The following is a 17,181-nucleotide window of genomic DNA, read 5'->3' as shown; positions in this document are numbered from 1 at the left end:
CTGTTCATACTTAAGTTCTTTGTCAATTTTGCATTTCCAAACACACTCCTTTTGTTAGCTGTCCCTTAATTCCATGACTTCTCAGGGTTTTGGTTCCATGATGTCCAGTGCTTCTCTGTCTTGTGTATCAGAAATAATGAATCTGCATGATTATCATTCAAACCCCATACACTGCACAAAAATAAATAAATATAAAACAACAATCTTGAAAATTTACATTATCTCTCTAACACAAAGAAATTATGAGACAATTGTGGAAACATTGGGTTGTATAGCTTTGAATAGTGGTTTAGCTTGTGTAATAGTAATGTGGCTAGCTTGTTCTTTGTACTTTTCATTTCAATATCTACAATTTTAATGGGAGACTTAACTTTTACAATTTTATTTAATGGCATAGGTAATGTATGCTTTATGCTTGTGGATATCCTTTCTCTTTTTGCGCATTTCATAAAGTCTTAGCATTTTGATGCACTGCGATTTCGCGCTGGCAACCTTACACGCTGCAACCAAGCGCCTCTAACCAAAACAATATAAATGCACGTGGTTTGGTATGTGTGACGTCTGCGTCCTGGGTTGAGTGAAGCGGCGGTTAAAGAGCCGTGCATGCTGAAAATACGGTCTGCGTAGCATAGCCGGAAATTGATGCACTAGCTGTGACACAGTACCCAAGTGCAAGGGTTGAATTTTTCACTCGAACGACGTAGAAAATACACAGTGGAGAGGGTTTTGCAGATTATAATATGGGCGTTTCTTGTTGTTTCTGAAGTGCTGCTCTCGCTTCCACGCTGGGAGGAACATGGCCGACTCCGACTGCTTTATCACCTCTAGCCTGGACATGGTACAAGCAGAACCGTGCGGGACAAATGATGCTAAGGCATCAGCCAAGACAGCGGGAAAAGTGGTGGTGTTTGACTGTCGTCGAGAAAACAGTGTCGTCTCTCAGAAGGTCTTGGACATCCAGGGCATGGGTTTCACTGATTTTCTGAGAGCTCTCTCAAAGGTAACGTAACGTTGATGGTGATAGAGCATCGAGGGAGGTGTGGGCCATGGAAACGCTGCTTTGCGTTTCAGTCTGCCTATTATTCACCCCCTCGTGTTATTTTGCTTTTTAAATAATACGAAGACATCGTCAGGACTGTTGCTCTTATTTTGAAGTAAACTGCGGTTTGTTTTGTGAAATGCATAGATGTAGCTAAACATCTAGCTGCGTAGCTGGCTACTACTAAGCTAGCTAACTCACTAAATAAAGTTAATTGACTAATCGCTGGTGGAATTATTGAATTATGGGGAGCTTTCTATAATAATACAATTATTAAAAAACTCTACACATGCCACCAGGAACTGCGCTCAATACAGTGGTAGGTTGATGCTTCAAATCGAAGTAACTTTAGCATCCAGCAGTTCAGTTATATTCAGAACAGCATGACTGTTGTCACCATCTCCTTTGACAGATAACTATTTTAGGCTGTCCGTTATTTCGGTCTGGCACTACTTTTAATTTTGCTGACATGGCGAAGGGGTAGGTGACAGGAGTTCACTTGTGTCATTACAAATATAATGCAGACTTAATGGTTGTTGTCTCTGTGACCATATTCTGTTGCGAAATTACAACGCAACTCTCATTTTAAGTGATGGAACAGTAAATGAACAAGCACTGATTCAGCCATTTAAAGGCCCCAACAGTGAGATGCACCTGTCTGTTGGTGTTAAAAAGACAGTAGTGACTGGGTATTATGGATGTGCATTGTCTCTGTGAAATCTCACTACAGTTAGAGAAGGTTCTGATGGCCTCTTCATGTTGATTAACCAGATACTTCCTCTGCTAGGCAGGAAGCTAGATATCAGTTCAGAAAGCAGCCCAAGTTTCCTGTTTCTGTTGTTAGACTACCCAATTTTGTATTCAGTAACGCACCACTGGTTTGACACCTCCTCTCTAAACACAAGCAATGTAGTTGACATGACTAGCCCAGTTGGTAAGATGGATATTTGCTATTATATTGCAATTTGCTATTTCACCTGTGCAAAGAAATGATGGCTGACACATTATTTGGATGATTCATGGCCTGTAGACAAAGAAGAGGGCAAAGATGTTGCCTTAAATAAGGCTCACCTGTTAACAGGTGATTTTTTTTTATGCCTTGAGAGCATTTAATATGTTAGTACTACCTTTTTGCACCACATCTATTAAGTATTAAGGAAAACAAGTTCCCCTGTGTTTATTTAAAAAAAAATCTAAATTTTTACACTAGCCTCTAGTTGAGTGTTAGAGTCAGTTGTGGAGTTTTTCATAAAGCCTTTTAAATGTTACATATAATTGTGTTTATTGCTCATAAAGCTGTGAAAAGTTGAGAGCTGTAAAAAGGTGAGGACTGTACAGGGCTTGGCAACTGGTTCAGAGAGCTGAGAGTTGTAAGAGAATTTCTGCTGCAGGTCATGAACTGCATCAAACTTGTAATTTTCATTAACTGAAGAATGTGTGTGAGGGCAGCGGTGGCTATTGCTTAATAAGATTCCAATTAAATTTGACATGGTTTGTGTTTGTAACTGATTTAATTAAGAGTCAGTCCCATTACTGAGGCAAAGGAGTAATGACACCCCCTGAGTTAAAACTGTTGACAACATTGAAAGACTTGGCAGGCATAGCTAGCTTAATGTGGGCTCATTGTTCATAACAAAATGTATTTAGACTATTATTTTTAGCTGTGATAACTATGCATTTATGTTATCAATTCTACTGAGCCCATAGAAGGTTCAGTTAGTCTCGGTTGTGGTACTAACAGGATATTTGTGTTCTTGTTGGGTGAACATGTACATGTTTATTCATGTGTCATCCCAAGCAATTAGATATTTATGGCAATGATTGTGATGGCAGCTGTTGTAGGTAATTGGGATGGTAGGTGTGACAGCCAGCCAAGTTAGTGGTTGGCAACATGCTGTCGTTTGTATGAAGGATGGACAGAGGTCCACACAATAAATGCCAAACTCACACCTTTCCAGCTCCTCATTTCTTCTTCATACTTCTTCCTGTTCTTCTTCTTGCTCTTCATCTCCATGGTGGCATTCAAAACAAATGGACAAAGAATTTGGTCAGCAACCTGGACATACAGTGGTACACAAAAGTACATTTGAATCATTTTCTTGATGGTCAGGCAAGTGAAAGGATGAGTATGATGTTTGTTTATGAAGACAAAGCAGTACTTGGATGTTTTTGGTTTGATTCTGTTCTGATGCTTGTTTCAGGAGTTTTCCATTTCCTCAGATGAAAGGTTTGTGTTGACAACAACAGACAGGAAGGAAATCAATGCAGGGAAATTTGGTAAGTCTTAATTTCCACAAGTTTCAAGGGCAGGCATCTACTGTAGCATCTGCTGTACTGATGTTCTGTATTCTTTACCATGTGGGTTCACTTGTCGCATTTTTGTGTCTTCTTCAGGTTCTCCTTAACATGTAATCTTTGCTGAGGTTATGTTTTCGCATTTTTCTTAGCTTCATAAATGCAACAAAGTGTTGGTTTGGTAGGTCCTGATGTCCTAGGTCCAGCTGCTTGTACTCTGAGTATTCTGTCTTACTTTTTTGCTCCTAATCCTAGCCCAGACCATGCAACATGGGATAAAAATGCTGGTTTAATGAGAAGTCTGTCATTTTATGCCATCGGTGTGGCCTGCACAAGTGCTTTAATGGGCAACAACTGCAGATTTTCATTGTAATAAAGCTCATATGCAGCCATGTTTTCTGACGTCCCTGCTATATGAGTTGGTTTGTCCAAAACAAGATAAAAATGAGCTCATTTTCCAGACTCGGGGAAACTGAGTAGTGAGCTGAGGGTGTCCGTGAAACCAAAGTGTGTTTAACAGTACCTGCATTTGAGGTGTGCCATTCTGGGCAAAGTGTGATACTGAGTTTCATGAAATAACCCTTTGTTGGTATCCTCCTAAAAATACATTGGAGATTTCAGGTTTGTATGTTCAAGCAATTACTTATTTAGTAGTCTTTTGAAAATTGTAGTCATTACAACTTGCATGATTGGTACAGGTCACCTTTTTATTTTCCGTTGTCCTGTGTCAGATGTCACAGCATTTACAAATGAATGAAAACTGGTATTTATTTTGACCAGACCAAACACAAGGAAGGAATTTTTCCTTTAAAATCTGACACCATTAGTCGTACAGGACCGGAACCCATGGCAGTTAATACCCTATAGGTTAAAAAAAAAAACAGAAAAAAAGAATCCCAGTAAACATTTTTTTTTCATTTCACCATTTGCAGCAAAGCTAAAAGATGGAAGTACTTTGCACATGCTTCATTCTGTCGATCAAGTCCTGCCAGGGTCCACAAAGGAACGCATCCTCTTTCTGCCACATTATGACACACTCATCCAAAGTGGCATGTATGAGTACTATGCAAGCGAAGGGCAGAAATCATTACGTAAGTACAGAATTGTCAGGTCTCATTCAGCTGAATTTGCACTGCACTCATGAAACATCTGTATTAGTATTTCGCCTGAGCTGTTTCTTAAAAAAAAAAAAAAAAAAAACATATTTGTGTTTACAGCTTATGCCTTTGCGGAACTCATTGATAATGCGTTGTCAGCAACTGCAAAAAATGATGGTGTCAGGACAATAGACATTAGACTGGTAAGTAATTCTGATTTGTTTTTTTTGCATTAAATGAGAAAAAATGTTTTGTGGGATTTCAATCTTGGATTCTTTTTTTCTCCCAGTTGTTTGATGAATCTCAGGGCAAGCCTGCGGTAGTTGTGGTAGACAATGGTTGTGGAATGACATCCAAGCAACTCAACAACTGGGCTGTTTACAGGCTGTCCAAGTTCACCAGAGAGAGCAGTGAGTTTGAAAGGTTTGTTTGGCTTCGTGTTTACAGTTGGGTGATTATGGGTGAATTGGAATGAAAATGGGTTAGAACAATGCACTGGTTTTCCCATGTCTGGTAAGAAGACCAGCACTACTTTCTTTCAGTTTGGTGGAAGTAGCCTCCACTCTTGAGATCCCTTTACTCTGAGTCCCCCCCCAAAAGCTATCTGAGAAGAATTGTGTGGATGTCATCGGAAACAGGAAGGTGTTTGTGCTAAAGCACAGAAATATTTCTTTACTGCTTTATATGGTGCTTCCTGAAATGTGATGAAAAAAATGTGGCCATTAACAGTGTATGGATATTGACATATCAGATTCGGCAGTGTATGGATACGTCAAAGTAAATGCTTTATTCACCTCTGGATACTGTTCTGTGCTCTTTCTCCTTTTTTAATACAGCAATTCTATAGACTATGTTCGACCTGCCCCAGTTCCTCGTAGTCTGAACAGTGATATATCTTACTTTGGAGTTGGAGGAAAGCAGGCTGTATTCTACATAGGACAGTCAACCAGAGTGAGTACAGAACAGTTGGTATCTGCTCAGGAAAGCAGAATCCTTTTTGTGTCTAATTACAACCTAACAAAAAAGATGTTCCCTCTTTCATAAAGTTGTCATAACCATTTGGTTGCTTATTATTCCTACATACTCATCATTCACTGACATACATTACTGGAAGATTATCATATCCATGTCTGCCACAGTTTATTTGTTCAGCTTTTCAGCATCTAACAAAGAATTTTGTTGGGATTTTTACAAGGTCCCCCATTTTACTCCGTTTGTCCTAAATTTGGTAAAAATGCATAATTTCCTGTGTCAGAGGGATTGAATGAAAAATTGCAGCCTGAAACCAAAACTGTTTTTTAGCATTTAGAAGAGGGATCCCTAATGTACATTTAGCAATACTGAAATACTGGATCAGCACCCACATGGGGTTAAGAGTGAAGCTGAAATTGAAATACAACCTGCCACTTAATCTATGGTCTGGCAACCTCACCAGTGTCAGATAGGGGCTCCATATATGTATTTTTTGTAGAAAGGAAGACGTTATTGAGAGTTGGGTTGATAGTAGGGTTAAAATTGACCACTGAGTGATTTTTCTAGTTAATATTTGACCATTGGTTGATTTATACAAGGTCACAACTCAAAGGGGAAATTGGAAAAATAATAAATGGGTGATTTCTAAACTCAGTATGTCCAAAAACCCAACTAATACACCAGTTGTTATCTTATTTATTTATTTATTTGTCTACTTATTTATATACGAAAGATGAAACAGGAGAGCTGTTATCCTTACGTTTGGCATGGAATGACCTTAGTGAATTTTGTAATTATGCATTGTACATTTTGAAAGCTGTTCTGATTTTGTTTTTTACTTAACTTTTTCATTCATCTGTTTTTGGTAAGATGATCACCAAACCTGTGGGATCCATGGATGTTCATGAGCTTCTTCTGTCAAAAGAGGAGTTTGAAAAAAAGGAGAAGAATAAACAGGAGATTTATGAAGGTTTCATTCTGAACAGAAAGGTGAATGTTTGTTTCAGAATGTCTCAGGAGAAATATTTCCCATATTAACCTTTGTAATGCTGATGATTTATTTGTGAAGGCAGGTTGTTAGAGCTGTGCATAGTTAGGCAGTAGATTTCATTTTTGTGCATGGGTGACATTTTAGTCAATAGCAATACATAGTGTAAGTGAGCAATAATATCTTATGAGGGAGGCAGCAGAAACTGGGTTTTGGAGGGTATCGAAGTAGTTGAATTTAAGGTTGAATTGTTGAACTCCACATTGATAGAATGTGGGGTTCAACAATGTATTAACATTTAGACTTTAAAGCAGAGGGTGGCTGATGTTTTCATTACTAGTCATACTGTATTTCCGTATCAGTGTGCTTTGGTAACTCTGCATCCATCTGTGAGTCTCAGACATGAATGGGTTTTTTTTTTTTTTGTTGTGAAACTCATTTAAATGTGCATGTACTAAAGGGCTAAATGTGACCTTTCCAGCCAGGTGACTCTTCCCACATTTCCAGTGAGGATGAGCGCTTTCTTCACAGCCTCATTTCAGAAGAGATTGGTAAAGACCACTTCACCGCTGTGGTGGTGACTGGAATCCAGCCAGAGCACATAGCATTCCTGAGGGCAGACTTTCACCTGTGGACGAGAGAGCTAGCGTGAGTTCACCTGGATAAGGGCTATCCGCAGCTTTGTAGCCCTCCCTGCCCTTCATAAAATGATCTTTGCATTGAGTTTACCTTATTTAGTCTTAATGTCTCAAATGTTAAAGTCTCAAATGTCTTAAAGTACATTGTACAACTTTAAGTCTCTCTCTAATTCTATCTGCCCAGTGCCAGCCAGAAGCAGATGGGCTCCCCCTCTGAGCCGTGTTCTGCTCAAGGTTTCTTCCTGTTAATTGGGGAGTTTTTCCTTGCCTTAGGCTTGCTCTCAGGGGGTCTCAGACCTGGGAACAATGTAAAGCTGCTTTGTGACAACTTGTTGTAAAAAGCGTTATAAAAATAAAATTGAATTGACTTGAATTGAACTTAGGTGATTGTAAAATTGACTGTAAAGAACACAGACACTGCTACGACAGAATTCTGGTTTTCACAGAGCTGGTACAAAAAAATAAACAGGGTAAAATATGCTTGGGTGAATGTCAGCTTTTGGTATTTTCCCTGAAAAACTGTGTTTGCGTCAGCAATAAATGTAGCCTTCTTTGTTTCAGGCATGTGTATCATTATTATGTACATGGACTACAAGGAAATGACTTGAACTCCTCAGACAGAAATGCTGATACTGTGAACATTGATATTCAGGTAACAGTCCGTTTTGACATGAGGGGTTTGCTTTAAAGAGCTGCTTTCAATGAGCTTTAGGGAGGATTTCACATCTCAGACCAAGATACTGTTTTCTTTGGTTGTGTGGGAGCTTATTGGCCATTTACTTTATTTGTAAAATGGGTTTTGTGAATGGATATGATTAGCCATTAGTTTTTCGGCCAGCACCTGCAACCAACTGAAAGCAGAAAGACTATTTGGAAAATAAATGCATCTGTAATGCATGCAAAATGCAGTCATTTAATTGTTAAATAGACACACACGCCATCATTTTAATCTTAATCCCAGACTTGTAGTTTAGATTGACTTGATGATTAATAGGAATCAACAGGTCAGTCTTGAATCACTGATCTTCCAAATCAGTGCACCAGTGTGTTGTTATTGTGTTGTCTCCTTTTTTTCTCTTTTTGTAAATACTGGAAACTGCTCACCAGTTTATTATATGCTGATGATCCCGTGATCACTGAAATGGAGCCAGTCAGTTTCACAGATGACAATTCTGGGTTTGGCCAATGTTACAGCCAGAATTCTCCATGAATAATGCAAAAAAGATCCTGTGACATGGACATATATTTTAGTAAAGAGTAGCATAAACATATATGCTGTTCCTGCTTCATAAAAATAAATTTTAGATGATCTGCACATCTGACGTTTACTGAAAAAAAAACATTTATGATTAAAGGGTTAAGGTATTTAATTTGGAAAAAAAGGCACAAAAATGACAGATGCTTCACATCCATTTGTCCATATGTGTCTAAGTGTTAACCCACATCCGTTTCTCTGCCAGATATCCTTGCTGGAGAAGCTGAAGATACCAAGGACCATAAATCTCAGAGAGATCAATAATGATATGCAGACACTGTACATCACGTCCTCTGTCGACTCTTTCGAGTTCAAGGTGCAAGTGGAGGGGGAGGGCAGTGTGGAAGGGATCATTAGATACCACCCCTTCCTTTATGATAAGGAAACCTACCCAAAGGATCCATACGCCATACCAAGTAATGCCTCTATGTTAAACTCTTTGTTTGGTCTCATGTTGCTGCATCGATTGCCATAAATAAACTTCTTTTTTTTTCTTCTTGTTTCATAAGTTTCACCAGAAGAAGAGGATGAGGACTGTGTCATTATTAACCAGGATGGAAGGGGCAAGAGACCTATTTTCGAGTGCTTCTGGAATGGCCGACTGATACCTTACACAACTGTGGCAGAGTAAGAGGCCCCATGGCCGCTAGAATTGGCTTGAGTGGAGAAGTTGTTCCTTGTACTCTGACTCACAGAATGTATTGTTTCAGATTTGACTGGTGCGCTCGGCCCAAAAAGTCAGGGCCCGTACCCGCAGAGTGTTACAGCAGGATCTCGGGCGTTCTGTTCACCAACGATAAGTTCCAGGTCAGCACCAACAAGCTGACCTTCATGGACCTGGAGCTGCAGCTCAGAGGCAAACAGACCATCTTCACACGGATCGTCAATGGGCAGGTACATCAAGGAGCAACACCTGTTAACACCTTTTCACTTCTCTGGAATAGTCAAGCATGTATGGTCTTTATTTTTACTGCACGCTGAGCCATATTATTATTGGGGTAGCCTGTCCCAGGTGTGCTACACTCCTGGCCCCTTTTCCCCTGGCTAATGATCAGCTTTGGTTAGGCAGGTGTTAGGTTAGGTTTTAAGTCAGTCACTGTTGTCATGGTGTTTCTGAAAGTTCCTCCCCTTTCAGGAAGCAACCTACCTTGCTGGTTATAAATAAAGGTCATTTTGCTCTTCTACTCACAGGCATATACATGTGCATTTTACTTTGATTAATATAATGTATTACATGTATACTTATTACTTTTTTAGTTATTTAACTTTTCCCATGCTTGCCCTGTACATTGCTGGTTTACCCCTCTCTGCTTTAGGAACAAAGAGTGAAGATTCAGAAAGAATTCACACAGTGGCTTAAAGGATGTCATGAGAAGTGGGACAAGCAGGTGAAGTTTTCAGGGTTTAAAGGCATCATGACAAGGACTGACGTTGCAACAAAAAAGTTGCAGTCTCCGTGGGCAAGGTTTAACGCCATCGAGTGGGATGGAAAAACCTACAAAGCCGGTCAATATGTGAGTATCTCGTGTTTTATCCTCTTACGTAAAAGTTTTAGTTTCAAAACTGAAAATAAAACTGAAAATATGGTACAGCATATTTTAATGCACTGGAGTGCTTTACTACAATGCTGAGATTGCTGTAATATTGTGTTATGGATTCGGTATTAATATTTTAAGTTTTTGTTGTTTTCCCCCCCAGGTGAAATCCCAAAAAACCCATCCTATTTTATTTGGAACAATTGTCCAGTTTCTTCTCTATGGTGATCATGATGGAGATGTGCATTCAACTGGAGGTCAGGTCCAAATTGCCATGGTATGACACTGTTAGTCAAAAAGGAAAAAAAAAACAGCACAGTCCACTTATAAGACTCATATCCATCCAAGACAATTTGATTCTTATAAGCGGTTCATCCAGAATGAGTTCCACATGAGTTCTTCTAATCAGTTGAGAAATGTCCATAGTTAAATTTTTCAGATATGGAACAAAATATATTTGAAGTCATCCTCATACAATCCTTTATTTATTAAAATAAAAATAATATGACTAATGCTAATTATTTGTGTATCACCCAGGTAAATCTTGGCACTGTGCTAAGTACAATACCGTAACAGTCAATGTCTTTAAGTAAATTAAAACATAATAATTTCACTCATGCTGGTTATTATTGAGTATTTTCATGTTAATTGGTGCTTTGATGCACTGCTAGTTCCATTCATTTTCATGAATTGATTTGATTGAATTTTAGAAAGTGTACACATGGTGTGCCAAGTTTCCCATTTTTTTTTCCTGATTTATTCTGCTGTTGCTGTGAATAGTGCCACTAGTTAGGCTTGGGTCTGGAACAGTAGGAAACCGTTGGAAAATATTTGTAAAAACGGACTGTATAATTGTTGTGTAATAATTCGACCTCCACGCTAGGTATTAGATTTTTTTCAACACTTGTTTGGGCTTTGTCTTTGCAGGAGCCTAAGGCAGTTTATGATGAGGTGCGGACGATTCCAATCTCAAAGATTGACAGAGGGGCTACCCTCGCAGCCATCAGGAAGTACATGGATGACGAACTGGCAAAGTGAGATTTCTTCTGTGCTGCATTTCGATTTGATTTTCATGTTTAAGAGGGGCAGCTTAATCAGGATTTCCATGGTCCTTGAAAAATCTGTGGAAGTGCCTCCATCCTGGAAAGGAGTGAAATATCCCAGTGTCCCATAAAAATGAAAGCAAATCCAGCAAATCAAAAAAAAAAATACTTCACTGTATGGTCACAAACAAAAGTTGCTGGTGAGTGATATGCAGTGCCAAGACCCCTGCAAAAATGATTACAGCATTCTGTGATGCATTGACGCACGCTGAAATGGGGTCCGCTGTTGTCGTGACTTTATTAGACGTACTTTTGTACCCTGGCATTGTAAGTCACTCAACATAAGTGTCTACTGCGTGTCAAATGTGTATATCCACACAGATTTAAAACATTCAAGAAAGAAAAATCCAGATCTACATGTAAATCGACCTCTAAAGTAGCCTAGTTTCAGGGGAATGTGTCTCTTGTGGAGCGAAAATCCTTCAGAATCATGTAACCTTTTAAACATCCTTGAGCAGCCATGGATGGTACAAACCTTATTTGAATGTGAGCCCTGTTAGTTATTTCCTGTGCTTCTACCACAGGCTTCCAGACAGGCTGAAGGTAACATGGCCAGAGGGAAATGAGTGGGCCCAGATGGAAACACGGCAGGCAGGGACGCCATTTGGTAAATGCAGCTCCAACCACCTGTCTTCAGTGCAGTCCTGTGTACGTTACATTATATGCACTTAGGAGACGCTCTTATCCAAAGCGACTTCCAGCACAAGAGAACGTAAGTGTATCCATTCAAGTTGAGTGAGCAACGAAGTCAGACCAGGCTAACAACACTGCCACACCAGTGAGTGTGAGCTGAACACTATTCAAGCCCTACCCTAAATTAACTAAAAGTTAGCTTGTGAAACCTAAGTACGCTACCACATGTCAGTCTAGCCTGCAGGAACGTGGAAGGATGATTAGTGAGACAAAGGAATGCGTCTGCACTGTATTGTCCTGAAATTGATTGCATCAGAGACCGTGCTTGTCTGTGTGTGAACCTGTAAGATTCTTTACCTTTCCCCCTTTGCATGAAGGTCCAATCCAAGTGGAGATCCTAAACAAGAAAGGGGAATCGATGACAAGGATGCCAGGACCCAATCACACTGCATCAAAGAAACTTCTCATTGAATTAAAGGTTATTTGGCATTGTAAGTATGTGTTGTAGGAAACGACAGACCTACCAGCAATAAGGAAGCAGGAGCCTGATAAGGAAGTAATAGGAGGAAATCTGACCTTGGCTCTGTTTACTTTGACTTACTCTTACCCAGCCTGTTAATAGGTTTACTGCACCATACTTTAAGTTTGTGACGACTGTTTTCCAAAAAAAAAAAGTCCAATCGGAAATACCATTTGAATTATAACAAAGAGGGATGTGCTTGTTAAGGAAAGTAATAATAATGCTGTAAAATAGCGATAGAAATAATAGTTCAGTTCTACGTTGTGTCAATTTTACATACTTAGCTGTGCATATTGGTGGGTATGCTCCAGGGACTTTATGGGGTCGTTAACAGTGTGAATAAATGATTTAACAAAGCAAGTTATAGGAGTGTTAAACAATGGCTTAGGTTTAGTGTGTTTCTCTGAAGATAAATCTAAGTCTTTCTTCTGTCTGTTTTTACACAGCCCCTACTGGTGACGTTGAAACAAACTCTCACGTCTGTCAACACGGCGGGAAATGGGCCTATTGGTTTAAAACGATGGGTACCTTTACTCCTCTTAGGGGAATATAACATAATGTGACATTACGTAACATCACACGTCACATGTCACATAACATGACATACACCAACACACACAACATGAACGTCTCCTGTCATTTTACCAATTTGTGTCTTTGATAGTAGTTTTTGGAACACCTGCTTTGCAGATAAACACATATGCTTAAGGTTGATTTGCTGTTCTCCCATACAGAGAATCTAAACAAATTGGGAAAATACACGCTGCACCTGCAGACAGTGATGAATGAGAATAATGCCAGTGTCTGTGCTGGAGAGCCGCTGCCATCTTGGAAATTAGAGTTCTCCATACGTGGTAAATTTTATGACAACCTTCAAACAATTATGCTGCTTTATCATGTGTTAAAAAGGCCTGCTACATCTGGTGCATTTAGACTCATAATTCATAAGTTTTAGTCTGAATTTGTGTTGTGTCAATTTTATGTGTTCTTCATTTGATATTGAGGTCTTCACAGGGACCACAAGGTCTTCCAAAGGCTCGTTTTACCATCTGGACAAAGAATTTTAATGTCCTTCTCTCTGAAATAATTTATTAGATTTTGAGTCATATTCATGAGGAGGAGTGTAAGAGGCAAATGGATGCGAGCAGTAATGATGTCCCTCCTCTTCCCCTTCAGAGGGGTGTCCTGAGAGGTTTATGGTGGCAGCAATTTGCACCCCTTTCCACGTGGGCGAGCCGTTCAGCATTTCGATGGAGCTTTTTGACGAATTTGGGAACCCTGCACGGCCGCCTCCTGACCTTAAGCCAGTTCTAGAGTGTAGGTGGGTAAGAGACAAGGGCCTCAACCAACTGTCTCAGTGTAGGTGCAGCTCCACAGCACCTTAAATTATTTATGCTGATTGTCTTATTAGAGCTTCATATTTAGTAATAAATATAGAATTGATATATTCTGTATTTTTGATACATGTTTGATATGTGATACGATTGCTTTATGGCTTTCAACTTTGCTTACTAAGTAACGACAAATATAGATAAACATATAAGCATACTTATGCAAGCACACTTCCACAGATGCCTATCCATATCCATATATTCAACACAGAGATGATCATCATACATGTAATTAAGGCTACACAAGGCAATATTTTACAAAGGCATCTGTAATATGGGCTGTCTGTCACACTGTCTTGGAGAATGTATATTCTCCCTACAGATGTCATCTGTGTTAAACAAGGAAAAATACTTGTTTTTCTCAAGCCAGACTGTGACGGTCATAAATTTGAACATAGCTATTATTTCCATCAGTTTGGTGTGTAGTCTATACAGATTGCTTTTAAAATCTTGTGCATGTTATTTTTTTCCAGGGTAGCTTTTAGCCAAGACAAGGTCACAACTCGTTAAGAGTAGGACTCACAGAAATAAGTGTTGTTAGGAAGATGGAGCAGTTTCTGAATATTCTCATTTGTTATCGCTAACAGTTTGAGGATTTGCAAATGCATGTTTTTCCTCACCCATCAAATAATATATCTGGCAATCTTTTTTTTTTTTTTCCAGTGCATTAGACATCAGTTATGAGGACACTGCAGCAAAAGGAACCACTTTTATCATTAAAGGTGTCAAAGCCAAAGGCCCTGTGAAGAGCTTTCAGGGGAAGGTCAGTCACACTTCAAAGGTCAGGTATCAGAGATATCGCAGACCTTAATGATTGGTGTGAAAGTGTCAGTGTGTTTCTTTTAACCCTCATTCTTCATAACATACCGGTGACATGGCAACATTAGGTAAACACATTTTACATTTTAAAAATGACTTGGCAAAAAACTAAATTGAATTTGTTTCATATACATAATATTTGCTTTTAAGAACAATACTGCTAGGAAAAGTGATTGCAACAAAATGAAAATATATCAAGTCAAGATTTTTTGATCAGTAATTGTTCTTTAGAATGGCATTTAATTAAAGGGAATTTTTGATTTTTGTTGTGCATTAAGATGAAAAATTTGAAGCAAGGTTTTATGTGGGGGGGGTTCCATAAATTCTTTAATATTCAGAATTTCTGAATTGTGTATTTTAGTGCACCTTTGCCTCTTTCCCCTCTGGCAGACCTATAATGTGAAGGTTATCTTGCCTGGCCTGAAACAGAATTCTCAGACACTGAAAATAATTCTTCTTCCTGGTAAGATCTGTGTTAATTCTTTAGATACTTATTCCACTTTAAATAATTCCACTCTTATCTTTTGTTTGGTTCAAATTTGCTGTTTTCTGACCTAATTAATTTATCATGATGGAGGGTTTTTGTTGAATTACTGAATGAGTCCAGGAAAGCCGTGATGATTTTTAGAACAGTGCATTAGTCTGTCCCTGTGTGCGGGGTGCAGTTGATTTACATGAATGGTGGACCCTGCACAGCGGTGTGTTGTGCTAAGACCTCGCTCGTCTGAACCTCCTCCCAGGTGTGCAGTTTGGGCCATTCTGTCGCTCCAAGAAACATTCCCCACACAAACAGAGCACACAGTCGGACGGTCTCAGACCAACGCACGCACACACACACACACACATACACATACACATACACACACACACACACACACACACACACACACACACACACACACACACACACACAGAGAGAGAGAGAGCACACAGTCGGACAGTCTCAGACCAGCACACACATACGCACGCACGCACGCACGCACACACACACATACAGAGAGAGAGAGAGAGAGCACACAGTCGGATGGTCTCAGACCAACGCACACACACACATGCACACACACACATACAGAGAGAGAGAGAGAGCACACAGTCGGACGGTCTCAGACCAACGCGCGCACACACACACACACACGCATACAGAGAGAGAGAGCACACAGTCTCTCTTTCTTAAACACACACATACATACACACAGTACACATACAAAGGTCTTAGTGTTAAGATTTATTTTGCATGGAACATAGTCACGGGGTCCTTTTGCTTTAGATAAAAGACGATGCATAAAATGATTGTAGTGGACTTTGTTAGAAATGAAACTTTGTTTCTGCTACCTGTATGCTGATATCAGATTATTCTATCAATAATATACAGATTAATGAAGTATATTAGTAGGTTTTCTCTGATAGATTTGTGCCCATTAGCTCCAGTAACCACTTATTATTTTCTTATAATGTAAGCAAAGTACATTCAATAATAACTACTAACTTTTCCTGAAATGTACCATGTCCTTGCAGAATTAGCAAGGTGATCCAGCGGGCCCTATTTATTTGGAAAGAAATTTATTTGGAATTTTCAGGGAGCTGGCGCTGTTGGGGGATTTTTAAATCAGCCGTTTCAGTTAAGACTGAACCCCCAGATGCTGTCCAGCTGTCTGTGTGATTATTATTATGGTTCAGCAGAGTGAAGGGCTGCCTGTAGAGGCTACGAGACTACAGACTGCTTGATTTAAGTGGAATGCATGAGCAGCTATGTTGTGTATCTGTTGCGTTTTGAACTGTCAGACCTATTGCCTTCCCCCCACCCCCAATTTTTCAGGTCAGCCGCATATTCTCAGAGTTAAGCCTGACTCCGGCGAAATATCAGTTGAAAATGGAACGGCCATCATGTTCCAAGTGGAGGTGCAAGACGAAGCAGGAAACATTACAACTCATCCGAAGCTCATAGTACGGTGTCGGGTAAGCGCAGTAACAACAGGGTATTCATTTACATGCAGCTGCACAGACCCTCAGAGCTATTTATATAGCAGTCCCTTGATGTTTGTTCAGTTGAGGCAGTGATTATTAAATTCGATTCTGAATGCATATAGTGCCCTAATTGACTTTATGATTGGCAGAATGCACAATATCCACATGAAAAATGTTCGATTCAATTTTGTTAATTTCCTTCAGTTCTGACTTCAAAACAATCTGAAAGTGAATAAAGATATTTAATTACTTTGGGGAGAGAAAACGCTTGAACGGTAACATGCTCATATTAAACGTCCCTCCAGAATGCTGTCATACTTGGCCCAGCAGCAACGGAGGAGGCGTAGATGTGTTTCCAAGTTGTTTTCGGCAGTTAATGGAAAACATCAGCTCAATCAAAGCCTCAAGCCCTCGTCATAGAAGAATGATGGCGAGGCAGGGAGCGTCATTAGGATTGCCAGAGCAGTATTTTAAACTCGTGCAGGGCGTTTCTCTGTGCAACAGGCACACCCGTCATGTGTGAAATATTAAGAATTTTCCAGCGCCGAACGGCAGAAGTATTGGAGTATGAGCGCTGTGACAGATTTGCAGGGCAGTCTTTTGGAAGCTGGCTGTTCCAGTGGCACGCAGCACCTCGGGGAGTGCAAGCTGAGCTCTCCCCTCACACAGCAGCGCGCTACACAGCAGTGCGCTACGCAGCGCAGCTCCAGGCTGGGAGCAGACCGGCACGTGTGCCGTGTGCACGCTGGCTGGCTCTCAGACCTCACTCACTGCTGTCCTGGGGGCCCCCTGCAGAAAATCCAACAAGCAGCAGGGCCTCAGAAAACATGGCTCTTGAAAACAGCCAAGGTTTTCATATTTTATATGTATTTGTGTGTGTGTGTGTGTGTGTGTGTGTGTGTGTGTGTGTGCGTGTGCGTGTGTGTGCGTT

General features: G+C 40.0%; 1 protein-coding gene across 1 annotated transcript in view; it reads left to right on the top strand.

The window, feature by feature from the left end:
• Window positions 1-573: 573 nt before the first annotated feature.
• Window positions 574-17,181, top strand: part of smchd1 (structural maintenance of chromosomes flexible hinge domain containing 1) — a 32,554-nt gene continuing 15,946 nt past the window's right edge. The window contains exons 1-23 of the mRNA XM_036521197.1: window positions 574-1,000; window positions 3,241-3,316; window positions 4,267-4,425; window positions 4,552-4,634; window positions 4,721-4,854; window positions 5,268-5,382; window positions 6,274-6,393; window positions 6,873-7,039; window positions 7,591-7,681; window positions 8,490-8,700; window positions 8,794-8,911; window positions 8,995-9,178; window positions 9,601-9,798; window positions 9,983-10,096; window positions 10,747-10,853; window positions 11,447-11,529; window positions 11,933-12,046; window positions 12,522-12,599; window positions 12,810-12,929; window positions 13,252-13,396; window positions 14,130-14,229; window positions 14,676-14,748; window positions 16,102-16,241. Coding sequence (XP_036377090.1) covers window positions 797-1,000; window positions 3,241-3,316; window positions 4,267-4,425; window positions 4,552-4,634; window positions 4,721-4,854; window positions 5,268-5,382; window positions 6,274-6,393; window positions 6,873-7,039; window positions 7,591-7,681; window positions 8,490-8,700; window positions 8,794-8,911; window positions 8,995-9,178; window positions 9,601-9,798; window positions 9,983-10,096; window positions 10,747-10,853; window positions 11,447-11,529; window positions 11,933-12,046; window positions 12,522-12,599; window positions 12,810-12,929; window positions 13,252-13,396; window positions 14,130-14,229; window positions 14,676-14,748; window positions 16,102-16,241 — 2,934 coding nt within the window. The 5' untranslated portion in view covers window positions 574-796. The remainder of the gene's footprint in view (window positions 1,001-3,240; window positions 3,317-4,266; window positions 4,426-4,551; window positions 4,635-4,720; window positions 4,855-5,267; window positions 5,383-6,273; window positions 6,394-6,872; window positions 7,040-7,590; window positions 7,682-8,489; window positions 8,701-8,793; window positions 8,912-8,994; window positions 9,179-9,600; window positions 9,799-9,982; window positions 10,097-10,746; window positions 10,854-11,446; window positions 11,530-11,932; window positions 12,047-12,521; window positions 12,600-12,809; window positions 12,930-13,251; window positions 13,397-14,129; window positions 14,230-14,675; window positions 14,749-16,101; window positions 16,242-17,181) is intronic.

The sequence above is a fragment of the Megalops cyprinoides genome, chromosome 2, assembly GCF_013368585.1.
Source record: "Megalops cyprinoides isolate fMegCyp1 chromosome 2, fMegCyp1.pri, whole genome shotgun sequence".
Lineage (NCBI taxonomy): Eukaryota > Metazoa > Chordata > Actinopteri > Elopiformes > Megalopidae > Megalops > Megalops cyprinoides.
Note: the sequence above shows the minus strand (reverse complement) of the source record. Positions and strands in the feature narration are given on the sequence as shown.